General features: G+C 30.6%; 1 protein-coding gene across 1 annotated transcript; it reads right to left on the bottom strand.

The window, feature by feature from the left end:
* Nucleotides 1-11408: 11408 nt before the first annotated feature.
* On the bottom strand, nt 11409-13641 carry LOC110657447 (monooxygenase 2). Its single transcript, XM_021814650.2, has 6 exons — nt 13488-13641; nt 13262-13408; nt 13075-13143; nt 12636-12801; nt 12319-12547; nt 11409-12156 (listed from the first exon to the last, which is right to left on the bottom strand). Exons 1-6 carry the CDS (start codon nt 13559-13561, stop codon nt 11603-11605), a joined length of 1239 nt encoding a protein of 412 aa, XP_021670342.2. The 5' UTR covers nt 13562-13641; the 3' UTR covers nt 11409-11602.
* Nucleotides 13642-14367: the final 726 nt, after the last annotated feature.

The following is a 14367-nucleotide window of genomic DNA, read 5'->3' as shown; positions in this document are numbered from 1 at the left end:
CTAGGGGCTTACTAGGCCTCACTTGGTCTTACCACCACAAATCATGCATGATCACATCATAAACATAATATATATATATATATATATATATATATTATATGTCCACTAATCATACAACGTACATAAAAGCACTCTATAGCTACTCCTGCTACTCAAGCTCTAAGGACTCTTCTATTCCTACACTCCTATATCTAGGGTTAGGGGAAAGGGGTGAGCTTATATAAGCTTAGTAAGTAAACTAACCAACAACAGATTATTTATTTCATTCATTTCATACATATGCAATGCATCATTTAAATATGTTTTCACATTATAAACATCATATAAGATAGAATTGTCACCAATGATTCCCCAGATCCAATATGCTTGACTCATACAAAGGCTCCTCAAGACTTTCGCTTAATATATCCAATATGCCTGGCTCATACAAAGGCTCCTCAAGACTTTCGCTTAAAAGTAGAGCGCTAGGGGCTTACTAGGCCTCACTTGGTCTTACCACCACAAACCATGCATGATCACATCATAAACATAATATATACATAACATAGGGGGAACTAGTGGGTCATCCAATTCCATCATGCATCAACAACAAGTATCAAGAATGCAATATATTTGTGTTCTATATATATACACCCTAGTAAATAATGAAATGATGTGCGTTGATGATCATATATCATATTTTAAGAATTTAAATTTATTAAAGTTAGAGTTACTCACCTCTTATAGCCTATTAATCACCTAACATGAATGACAGCTAGCCTTAGATCCTTAGCTTCCCAAATCCCTCAAATTCGATCCTATCGAGTCCTAATAAGTTATTCGAAGCATTAAAACTTTATACACATGACAAACATCTTATTCTAGGCCTTTAGGAACTATACAATCATGTTTTGGACCCTTGGAAAAGAAGAATAGGCGTGGCATAACTCACTTTGACTGCCAAAGTCTTGGGCTTCAGTTGGTTTTTCTGTTTAGTAGCTATAGCGGCTGCCATAGTCTTAGACTTTAGCTACTGAACCCTTAAGGCTTAAAGTCCTTTTTTTGTCCAGTAGCCACTGTGACTATCGAAGTCTTGGACTTCGATTGCTGAATCTAAAAGTTTTCTAGATTCTTTCGAGAAATTACATGCTTTGGTTCTCGAAATAATAGTTTTTGGCAGTCGAACCTAGGAATTTCCAAAATTTCCAAGTCCAAAACTTGTAGAATCCATCTCCCAAAACCTCCAAAACATACCACAAGGCTCAAAAACACAATTCAAACATTTAAACTCATTCCTAAGGCCTAAAACAACTTGAATCCATGCTCCAGGCTCACATGCAACAATTAAAAGCTAGGATTCAAGGTTCCAACAAATTTGCATTGTCACATAAATAAGAAATCCTTAGATTCAACTAAGACAACTAACCATTCAAGGTCTAAAAAGACTTAGACTTGATAAAAAGCAAGAATAACACTTTATTTGATAATCAAATATCAAAAAACATAAAAAAACCATACTTTTATCTAAAACTCAACATGCAACTCTTTTCCCCAAAATAAAAGCTTAAAACCATGCAAAAATCACATGCAATTCAAAACTCAATAATTTAAAACACTTAGGCATACCTAGATTCTTCTAAAATATCAAAAGGAAAGAGAAATTACCTCTTTCCCTTAAAATGAAGAAGGAAGCGAATTGATGATTTCAACTTTAATCCATCTTCACTAAGCTTCCCCTTAGAAGAATCAAGCTTCAAAACATGTAATTGCTAAGAAAATCCCCTTGGAATACCTTTTGCAGGTCTAAAAAGTTGAGAGAAAAAGAGGAGTGTGAGTTTAAGTTACTTTCAGACAGAAAGCAAACTGTTGGCCTTATATATCTTCACTTGTTGAGGGACTTTCGGCTGCTAGAAGTCATAGTTTTGCCTGTCAGAGTCCATTTTGCCCAAATCAATTTAAATAGTAAAAAGGACTTTGGCTGCAAAAAGTCTATCTTTCAGCTGTTTAAGTTCCTTCTTCCCCAAAAGTCACTTGAAACTTTTATTTGGTTAAAACCATAAAAACATTTTCATTTTTAAATATATTTTGAAAACATCATACATACCACATACTTTCTACCATCTTCCCCTTATCTGTGGATATCCGACTTCGCTAGAATATTCCATCTCTGATAGAAATTCTGACATTAGGAAAAGGTGGGTGTTACACATTCCCTCCTTTCTAACACTCGGACCACTAACTTTAGGTCCGCCTCCCTTATTTACTGTTTCCACATCTTCATCATCTATCATCATTTCATTTAAATAGTTTTAATATCTTCATCCCCACGCACCATATCATACTCATCATCATTCATACCCCCTTCATCATCACACACACCTTGGTTTTACATCCTATCAACATTCTCTGCATCACTTATTCCATTATACCTAGCAATATGCTCTATTTCAAATATTTGTTCCCTTAATAAACTATTTGCATCTATATTAATTGCCTCAAATTAGTCATACTGCATATCAAAATCATCATTTGTTCCTTTTGCATTTTGTTCATCTTCACACAGTCTCTGGTTCCCTTGTCAAACAATTTGCAAACCCAAAAACTTGACTTATGTCATAACCTTTAGTAACATTTTCATCCAACCCATCTACATTCCCAAACTCCTCACCTATATGAGAACTTATACCATCTCTTTCTCTTTTGATCCCATCCATAACAAAATAGTAATCATCAAGTCCACTATAATGCCCCTCCTCATTAAAAAAATTATTTGCATTACCCTCAATATGAACTATCTAAAGGTTTAATGAACCGAACCCCTCAAATGCACCCTAAACTAGAAACTCCTCACTATCCTTATCAATTTGAATGGATGTAGCATCACTATTAATGTGTGGAACACCTTCTAACAGTAGTGGATATCTTGACTGCACACTATATTGACTAATTAAATCAGTCATTTGCTTACTCTCCCTTTTTCTCCTAATTAGTTTTTCCATGTTCAAATATTTTTTCATTTTCAATCTCTTCAAGTATTACTTTATGCCTACTACTTTTTACCTGAATCCTAAACTCTTTCTTCAAGTCATCTATTGTTAAATGCTAAACATATACATCATAGTACCCACTATGTTAGCTTTTCTGCACATTTCAGTAATATCAAGATCATTCCATAATGGTTTTAAACCATCATGGTAATATCTTCCAGGCTCCCTCCAATAATATCTCAATAGTCCCTTTACCTTTAGCCCTTGATAGAACCTATTGATGGTAAATAGGGACATTGTATCTCATTCACAACCAAAACCTTCCAACACCTTACCATTGTAATATCCCTACTCTCCAAGCTCCCCATTGTGGTGTATCACAATAATAAACTAGTTGTTATCATCATGTGCTACAAACAATAAAATAATATAACACATAAAATTTTATAACATTATACTATAAACATAAGTCAAAGCATAACTTTAAAATATTCATTATTTCACATAAAATATTCAACACTAACACCATAACCATTAAATACTAAGCATCACTAGACAATATGATATTCTTTATTGAACATAACCCATATCTTTTTAAAGATTCTTCCTCTAATAAGATATTCATTTATACACACGCAAAAACATAAAATACATAAAACAAAACCCTAAAGTCCATTTAAAAATTACAATTTTTAATTTGTAATAAAATCAGTATCGGTCACCATTAATATTTAGTACTATACTTGAATGCAATAAAGAAGGAAAGCTAGCTTAATTGGAACATTATTGTGGGCTATTTCCACTGAGAAAAGTGTTTGTGGTCTTAGTTATTGAGTCCTTATATTTTCACTGAAAGGAACAAATAGTGATCCATTTATGTTGGAAAAAGCAAAAGTAGTTAAAAATAACAAACTAAATCACATTTTACCTGTATAAAGCAAGAAAAAGAGGTATTTTTCCCTAACCTATGATGATACAAAATGGGAATAGTAGCGCTCCTGTGACCTTTTTCCTTAATTTTCGTTATCACAATATAAGAAAGGACAGGGACACACAACTTTGATTGAGATTGAGGGCAAAATCTCCCAATTTATATGGAGCAAACCCTTTTTGATTTAGAGAGCAATGTTTACCCAAACAAAATCATATGAAACCTCAAATGAAATATAAACCTTAAATTAGCTGAATGAGATCAAAATCTATGAGAGAATAGGGTGATATTGATGGGAGAAAGTGTAGAGCATAGAGAGAAGAGAATGGTTTGCATGGAGGAGAGAGATTATGTTTCTTTAATTCGATTGTCACATTGGAAGAGAAAGAATATTAAAGGGTGAGAAATAATGCTTCCACGTTAGCATACCATGCCATTATATAATCGGTAAACTGGCTACATGAGGTAACATGGAGTTTACTATTACATTCTTTAATGACATACTATAAAGTTGAGGTACTATCAGTGTAATTTATCAAAAATTGCAACCACTTGCACCACTCTCTCCACTAATAGTAACTTACGTACTCTCCAATATCTGTAACTTACATAACCACCTGCAACTGCCCATTATCTCTTGTAGCTTGATTTTAGGAGACTAATAGATGGTACTGTATTATTTGTAACTTCCATTAGCCAATCATTGGTTTTAGATAACCATAGCTATTAATTACTGCACTTTGACTTTTGATTTTCTACCAGTTTGAACCATAAGTCGGATCAAATTAATTAAACAATTTAATTTAATATCTTGAATCCATTAATTACTTTGAATCCAAAATATTAAAATTAAATTGTAATGCAAACAATTACTTTGTTAACCATTATAATTTTTTTAAAAGAAACTATTTATCATTGTTGTATATAGACTTGCTCAAAAGAGAAATGTTTGAATCACTCGGCTTTTATCACCATGGTCCTCACCAATTCGTGGCACAAGATTATTGGCAATGAAGACTATTGTTCTAAGCATAAAATTATAGTGTTAAAAAGCCAAAAAACTATCTCAGGCCAATAAGGGTTGGAATTGTTGCAATATTGGAGTTATTGGAGTTTCTAGTTTTGTTTGAAGTTGTTAATATTTAATTTTAACTTTTGTTGTTGTTGTTTGTGGTTTTAAATATGGGTTTTGTTGTTCTTGTTCTTGAAATTTTAATTATTTTTAATTAAAATAATAAATAATATTTAATATTTAAAAATTACAAAAATTATTATTTTATTATTAAAAAAATAATGTTATATTATATAAGGCCTTATTTGACCTTAAATAGAAAATTTTGAGTTTATTTTGATGAAAATTTAATTTTGAATTTACTTGGCCTTCGATTGAAAGTACATGAGTTTTTTTATTTTTTTTTTCCAATATTTGATTATCAAGTGTAGACTTGGCTATGAGTCGGCTTCGGTTGGCCCTTAGCTAAGTTGGATCGGAGCTGATCCTTGAGTAGTCAATTTGAACCGATTATGGTTCTACTTCTGAATTATTATAGTTATGGTTGGACCTTGGTCTAGTTTGATTTAAGATGGTTTTAGTTCGTTTCAGTTCCAAAATTATTGTATTAATTTTTCAGAAGGGTCCGAGAATTAAAGATGCTCAGAATCATTTACACAAGCTAGAAAAAATGTTAAAAAATAGAATTTCAAAAATTTTAAATTGAACCTAAAAATTTAAAGTATGCTAATTAATTTCAAAAATTCATAAAAATTATTGTGCACCTTATTTGAGAATTGTCTAAGAATTAAAGATGCTCAAAGTTATCTACAAAATCTAGGAAAATAGAATTTTAAAAATTTTGAATCAAACATAAAAATATAAAATATGCTAATTAAATTTAAAATATCATAGAAATTATTGTGCACCTTATTTGATAATAATTCAAGAATTAAAAATATTCAAAATAATCTATATAATATAGAAAAATGTTAAAAAAATAAATAAATTGGGCCAGTTTCGATTTGGAATTGCCTACTCCAGGCCAATTCAAGTTCTGGTTTAGGAAAGGGGAAACCGTAACCAACCCCCAACAACCCCCCCCCCCCCCCCCCCCAACCTCCCTTTCTAATTTCAGTACGGTTCAATGTCTAGAACCATTGACCTGGGTTGGTCTTGGTTGAAGCAAATAGTGGCTATGTAACCCCCCCACATTAAGTAGTTTCGTACATTCTACTGTTTTGACAACTGATGTCTGTTTGGATAGCTAGGATGCCTAGAACCATACTTAAATCACAAAGAAAAGCTATAAATTAAATTGATAAAGATCAAATGAGGTTGGAAAAAAAATAAAAGAAATGGAGTATAAATAGGTTAAATGAGCCTAAGTCCCGGTGATGAGTGACCTACACGGGAAGCGACTGTGAGTTCAGTTGCTACCCTATTTTTGAGAGAAACCTTATAGAGACCTTAATGAAGGATTAATTTAGAAATTATTGAGAATTTGAAAATCAAAGAAATAAAAAGAGAATAAGCATAATTAAGTGAATCAAAACCTAAAGACTCATCGGGTATTATGGAAAAAGATGAACTATAACCTGATGAGGGGTATTTTAGTCAATTCACTCCTAGAGTTGACTTTTGACCTAAATGTCCATTTAAAATGAGTGAGATTAAAACAATAGAATGAAATTAAATTAAAAGGATATGTGTAGGAAATTTAATTGGGACACATAAGGAATTAATGAAATTGTTAAAATTATAATAATTATAATTATAATTTAAATAATTATATTAGTATAATTATCTATATAAATAAGACAAAAACAATAATTGAAGCATTATCTTCTTCCTCTCTTCATCCCTTGGCCGAAACATCTTCCCCATCTTCTTCCTCCATTGTTGTCATTTCCAAGCTCTTAAATCCTTAAATTTTTCCCATAAATTCCATAGTTTATCATTAGAAAACCTCTAATTAGCCCTAGATTGGAAGCTTGGAAGAAAGAGAACCAAGAAATTTTGAAGATTTTGGGAGATTGAAAATTTCTAAGTGAGGTAAGTATCATCTAAGCTTTAATTAGTTACATATGCATTGAATTAAGTTTGAATATGGGGAATTAACTTGGGAAAGCATGAAAATCATGCATGATATTGGGGGCGGGGGGTGGAGAGAGATGGAATTTGGCCATGCTTAGGGGAGATAAGGTTTTGATGAATTAATTCAATTAAACTTGATTTTTTTGTTTGGGAAGAGTATCTATGTATGAATTATATAGTTGAAATTGATTGGAATTGTTAGAATTGAAAGATGAGGAATTAGGTTTTTGAGCAATTAGGGTTTTTGTGATATGAAGTGCAATTAGTGTTCATAATGGCAAATTATGGTCAATTGAGGTGTATTGAATGTGGAATGAAGTTGAATTGATGAAAAAATTAGTGGAAGTGTAATTGAACAATTGGTGTTGAATCTGGACAGCTTATGTCCAGTGTGTTTGAATGTTTATAAGTTGAGCTACACTACTCCAATTAGTGTGAAACAAATTGGAAATGAAACTTAAGCCATAATGCTAAAACTTTCATGGTGGACACTTGCCCAGAAAATGACCAAAGATACCTCAAATTAAGCTTGAATTTGAAAATGCAATTCTAGACTTAAGAAAAATGACCAAATGAACAGTACTTAGTTAATTAAGCATAACTCACTCTAGGAAACTCCAATTTGGGTAATTCTTGAACCTATGGAATCTTGAAACATAGGAAAACAATTCTTATGAATATCATGAGTCAAATTATGACCCTAACTTAATCAAATTGCTTGACTAAAGTAAGTCCAAGAATCTGCCCTGATTCTGGACTGAACCTGGAAGATGTGAGTAATTATTCATCCGACCAGTTTTGGCAAAATAGCTATAACTGGAGCTATATAGATGCAAATTAGGTCATTCTAATGTTAAAATACTTATAAGACATAAAACTATAAATTTCATGTTTGGACCTAAACCCAGTTCTTAAGGCAAATTGGGGAAAATGTTAGAATAATTTAGAAGTCTCAAATCTGGAAATCCTGCTCTTCAACAAAATTGCCCTGTGACCTTAGGATGGTTATTAGACCATAACTTCCTCTACAAAACTCTAATTGAAGTGATTCAAAATGATTTGGAAACCTAAGACAAAGGTCTAAAATATTGTTTTAGAGGCCTAGTCCAAATTCTGAGCATAAGGTACTCGGATATAGAATGCAAGTTTAAGATAAAAATCTGAAAAACCTGAAATTTCAGGATATAACACCCGGAACAGTGTTTAATATTTTGACCATAACTAGAGATCCAGAATTCCGAATTGAGTGATTCAAAAAGGGAATTAAACCTAAGACATAAAGAAACAACTTTCATGAAGATTTCATTATCAAAGTTTGACTGGAATTAGGTTGAATTTGGGTTCTAAATTCAGGGTCCAAAACTGTCTAGAACCCAAAAGTTATTAAATTGCATAGTTAACTTAGGAATTTATTTGATTAGCTATTGGTAAAGGTTAGAATGAATATTAAGACTTTGAATTTGTGAATTTTTAGTGGAGAAGGAGACCTGCAAGGAAAGGAAGAACTAAGTTAAGAAAAAGAAATTGAAAGAAGGTTTGTGCATAACTAGATTTCTCTTTTGTTTTAAAATTTGTAATTGGATGGAATGGACTTTATATGAGTCAATTATGCTTTTCTTTTGTATTTAATAATTTTATATATTGTTTTGAGAACTTTGAATTGTGAAATGGATTTATAATTGTGAAAAGGCGGATGTTGGCTATTTGAATTTATTGTAGTAAGGGGGTGAGCCGGTTTTGAATGTGATTTGAAGTATTTTGAGAATTTGATGTATTGCCAATCATAAATGTGAATTTATGACAATTGAATGTGGTTATTTGATTTGTAATGTGATTATTTGAATAGAAATTATTTTGAAATTGTATTGAAACCACAGTTGGCATGTCAATTTGATTTGTGTCCCTCATTATTTGAGGAGAGATCGGATAGTACTCATATTTGCTAGCTAGCCTTTGTGTCCACCTTTAGCCTCGATTATTGGGATGAGATTGCTTTGTCATGGTGTACAACGCGTCATTGATCATGAAATTTTATTTCATGGCTCTAACTGTGTGAATTGTTGATAACACCCTTAAATTGTGAATACTTTCATAAAATGTGATTGAAACAAATGCTTGTCCATGGTTGAAAAATATTATATTATTTTCATGGTTCAAGAAAAATGTGAATATTTTAAATACTTTATTATGATTTTGTCAATTGTGTTTTATATAGAGTTTTAAATCATTAGTTGCACACCACTGAGTTCAACGCTCAGTGATAGCTTCTGTATATTGTAGAACGCTAACTGAGATTGCTTTGTCGTGGTGTACAACGCGTCATTGATCATGAAATTTTGTGTCATGGCCCTAACTGTGTGAATTGTTGACAACACCTTTAAATTGTGAATACTTTGATAAAATGTGATTGAAACAAATGCTTGTCAATGGTTGAAAAATGTTATATTGTTTTCATGGTTCAAGAAAAATGTGAATATTTTAAATACTTCATTATGATTTGATCAATTGTGTTTTATATGGAGTTTTAAATCATTAGTTGCACACCACTGAGTTCAACGCTCAGTGATAGCTTCGGTATACTGTCGCAGGTAGGGAAAAAGAGAAAGCTGTAAAGCAAGAGGCATTAGAGTAGTGTTTTGATTTGGCTTCAGGTATATATTATGTATACCCTTTGTAAATTCATTTTGATGTAATATTGACTATATATATGTATAAATATTCGAGCAGTTGTACATAAACCTCGTAAATTACTTTAAGACTTTCTTTAAATGTAAAGATTTGCAATAATAAGTTCTTTATTTTCAATGAATGTAAAAATTAAATTCCTTTTGAATTGTGATTGAGGAAATAATTTATTAATGATTGAATTGATGAGATTGAATTATATATTTTATTACAGAATGTTTTTAATATGTGTAAATTTTAGTTTTTATGAAATTATAGCCGTAACAATGCATATTTTCTGTCAAAAATTTATAAATGTTTATTTTTTTCTAAATAAATTTTATGGCATATACTTGAATCGAAAACACTTTAATAATTCTTTTATCATCACACTAAATCAAAAAATGAATTCGATTTATTTAAATCCCTCATAGTATATTTAATAGGTTATCGGTAGGAGGAGTTCGATAATTCATTAAGTATACTACAGGATTATGACACATCTTACAGAGGAGTAAGGTATTACAGGCTACATTTAATCAGCTATGTGATTATAAGCTCAATTTTATATAAGAATGAGCTTAACAACTATCAGATCAAACATTTATATTTAAATTTGTATATTCATTATATACATTTTAATTAATTTTGCGCAAATCTCTATATGAATATTTGTGTATTCATATTAGACGCATATTAATTATCATTTGCCCATGTCATCGTTACTAAATAGGTCTTGCTATTCAATAATTAAATTAATTTATTTCTAATATTTAATTTTATTAATAATATAGTCCTTTCATTTAAAAAACACTATGTTATCGTTACATTTATTAGAAATACACTTTTAAACCTGTTTATATTTAGTTTTACCATTTAAAAAATATAGAAAGCTTTTATTTTTTAAAAATTTTTTTGCTAGTTCTAAGGTAAATTTTTAAAATTTCTTTTGACATGTTTCTTAAAATTTATTTTTAGGAGATTTTTTAAAATAATTTATTCACAAATAAACAATTTTTAAAATATTATTTTAAAAATACTTTCAAAAAAATTTGCTTATAAGTTTTTTTAGAGAAAAAAAAATTTTAAGAAATTATAAATGTTTCTACGAATTTTTCTTACAAAATATAGAAAAAAACTAAAAACGAAATTGCTTTAAAATCTCTCTAAACAATTATTTTGCTTAAATTGTTTAATGGAGGATATCTTAAATTTTTTTTTATACATTTTAGATTTTATTTTTTTCAGTTATTACACTACCCGAAAAAAAGTATAATTTTATGTAAAATAAGTAAGATAAATTTTTTTTTTGTAAAATTTATTTTTTAACAAAGTAATAGTTTTTTTTTTTTTTTTAAGTAAAGTAATCAAACTTAAAATTTTCAAAAATTAAAATAATTTTCCAGTGACTAAATTATATATAATAACATTTAAAATTTTCAAATTATAATACAATATACTTTAGAATATTTTAAATTGAAGTATGATAGAAAACTAAAATTTCATAATAAAAGACTAAATATAGAATTGCTAGAACCTTACTTGTCTCTTCCTATTATAGGATGAGCACTCAATTACCTAAATGAATCTAAACTGGACTTTCAATTAACTAAAAATTTTTCATTTTTCTACATAATAATAACGTCGAATTGAAGTTTGAGAATCAAACATTAAAAATAAAATATTCGATTGATAGGTCCAAGATATAATGAAAATTTTGCCAAATATGCATGCAATTGAATTGGTTAATTCATTAATGTATTTTCAAAGAGAAATATGCATTTCACTATATAATGATAATACATTTGTAGTCTTAATTTAATGGTAAATGTACCCTTAATCATACAACATTCAAGTTCGAACTCTTCTCTATTAGTAAGTTTTGACTTAATGACATTAGAGTCTATGCAAAGCTATGATAAAATCTAAATCTCCTTCACTTAAAGAGTCTTATCAAGAAATATTGTTGAGGTTTCCACAGTCAAAATCAGCTCTCTCCAATAAAACTCCAGCAAGAAATTTTACCAAAATTCTATCCCTTAAGAAGTTCAATAATTTTCCATCACTTTGTTGTATAAACCCAACCAAATAAGCAGTAGTTATGAGTTGAAAGCTTCTCCATCTCCTCTGTGATGCATAATTTTTCAACCCAATTTCAATTCTCTTAAATTCTTCCTTATCTCTCTCTTCATTTGCTACAATCACTTGTTTTTTCAAAGCCTGAGCCAGACACCTAGCTAAGACTATGCCATCTTCCAAGGCAGCACAGCCACCTTGGCCAATATCTGGTGTCATGGGATGGAGAGCATCTCCAGCCACACAAACATTGCCTTTGCTTATATTTCCCCATATCAACTCCCACGGATGTCTATATCTTAGAGGAGAAGATACAATATTATCTAGCTCAGTTGCTTCTACTACTGTCCTTAAATGTTGATCTGCTGCATTTTCAAGTTTGTTTAGCACAAATTGCTTCAAGTTGGCTGGGTTCTCCTCTGGCTTTTTGTCTGTAGGAAACACACGATTTGCACAATATAAGCCTATAATGAGACTCTGGTGAAAAAAATAATTATCTCGTCTAATTTGTTTGCCATGTTAATTTCCATCATGAATGCTAATCGGGTCTAAACAAAAATTTCTCAATATAACATAGGTTGCACAATCATTACCTGGAGTATTGCAAATCCAAGTGAAAAACCAATATATAGATTTATCATCGCAAGGGGCAAAACCTGAACGGATACCATTTCCAAAGAACTGCAACAACTTATGATCGTAGCCATGGCCCAGGTTAAAATTTGCACATCCCCTTATCGCTGATCGTTCTGTAAAAACTGGAGTTTTAAAACCTAGCCATTTCGCTACCACTGAGTTCACCCCATCACACCCAATTAATACCTTCCATCCATAAATTAAGGGACAGCATTAAATAAAAAAAAAAAGTGATAGTCTTGTTCAATAAGAAAAAAAAAAAAAACTAATTTACCTTTGCTTTGATGATGGTACCATCATCAAGATAAACCAGCTTGAAATAGTTTGATTCGTCAATAGAAACCACTTTGGAGCAGAACCTTATAGTACCCTGCGGGAGCTCCTGGGCAAGGGCTTCCAGCAACAACTTCCTTTTCACAATACGAGCCTCATGGTCTCCACTGCACATTACACCACAATAAAACTGGAATTAGATATGAAATGATTCCAAAATAAGTTAAATGAAATAATTTAAAGCCCAAATTGATAAATTGAAATGAATTAAATCGAACTGAATTAGTTTAGTTAGATTCAATTTAATTTTTCTCTCTAATTTTATTCAATTCAATTTGACCTACTTAAAAATTTCAGTTTATTTATTTATTTTTAATTTCTAAGTTAAACTAAACCAAATCCAACTAACCAATACTCACTGTCTCAGTTTGATTACTTACTGCTTTCCCTTGCTCTTAAAGGATATTTGGGCACCCATCTGACCTGTGATTGTGGAGGTAGCGACTACTCTGTGATGCACATTCACATTAGTAATACAATCAAAATTGAGTGATTTTAACCATACAAATTAAAGTTCATTGAATATATAGAAATTCAGTGATAAATTCAGACGAAATTAATGAGTACCCATCAATCCGCACATGTTGCCGCCGGAGATAATCGCCAATACCAACAGCATCTAATGCCTTCCAAGCATTGGTCCATGTAGCGAAAGCAAATCCAGTGACCCTCAAATTAGCAGAGGATTCCAGCACTAAGCTTTTAATTCCAAGACTGAAAAGTAATCAAGAATACAATACATTAGTAAAACAAATCTACATATATAATTAAGAATTCCGCCTGATAATAATACCGATGAAGCCCCAAGGAAGTAGTAAGTCCTGCAATTCCAGCTCCAACTATGACAACATCTTCAGCCAATTCCATGAAAGTGTATTTGGGTTTACAATAGAGTTGGGTTTTAGTTTTTCTATTTGGGTCAAAGTGGAATGACAGTTGAAGTGTATAAATATTTGCGTTGGTTGCCACAGAAAAGAAGATGACGAAATGCGTGACATTAATTACATGATTATGATGGCAGCAAGTACGTAAGACGGAGTCCAACAAGCCAAATTGTATTTGTCCTGCTCAGGCTTGGACTACACAGAATTGATAGCCTTTTTGCCAAAAGAACGACAAAATAAAATAAGCAGAAGTAATATTTAAACCCTTAAAATTATAATAAATAGTTACATAATTTCGGATCTAACTAAATTTTCAACTAAAAAAAATAGAAAAAGGTTTTTCAAATATATATATATATATATAGTCTAAATTATAATTTGACTTTAATATAAATTTAGTCAAGATCATATTTGTAGATTTTCTAATCTACGGAATCCTAATAAGTAATCTTGCATATTTAATTCACCACATCTTAGTAAGTATCTATTATATCCTAGAGTAAATTGATTACTTGTTATTTAGAGAATGGTTTGAAAAACTTATCTATAGAAGTTTCTTGAATCCATAGAGAAGTTTATTAAATCATTTAATAAAAAATAATTTATCAATATATTCAGATGCAATAGATATTTACTAGAATTTGGCAAATTAGATTAGCAGGATTGCTAATGAAAACTCGTGTATTAAAATATCTTCGTGTATGTCCTTAGCTGAATTTATATAAGAGATAAATCGTAGCTCATTTTTTTTATATTTATTTTTAAAAGTTAAATGATTTATTGGTCCAT

The sequence above is a fragment of the Hevea brasiliensis genome, chromosome 1 (assembly GCF_030052815.1).
Source record: "Hevea brasiliensis isolate MT/VB/25A 57/8 chromosome 1, ASM3005281v1, whole genome shotgun sequence".
Taxonomy (NCBI): domain Eukaryota; kingdom Viridiplantae; phylum Streptophyta; class Magnoliopsida; order Malpighiales; family Euphorbiaceae; genus Hevea; species Hevea brasiliensis.
This window is presented reverse-complemented; position numbering and strand designations above follow the sequence as displayed.

Bases quoted from the DNA above. Each gene is read 5' to 3' on its own strand.
- LOC110657447 (XM_021814650.2), bottom strand. From the start codon at position 13,561: ATGGAATTGGCTGAAGATGTTGTCATAGTTGGAGCTGGAATTGCAGGA. The intron at 13,409-13,487 runs GTATTATTATCA...ATTACTTTTCAG, and splicing joins ACTTCCTTGGGGCTTCATCG to TCTTGGAATTAAAAGCTTAG. The intron at 12,802-13,074 runs GTAAGTAATCAA...TGTAATGTGCAG, and splicing joins TTTAAGAGCAAGGGAAAGCA to TGGAGACCATGAGGCTCGTA.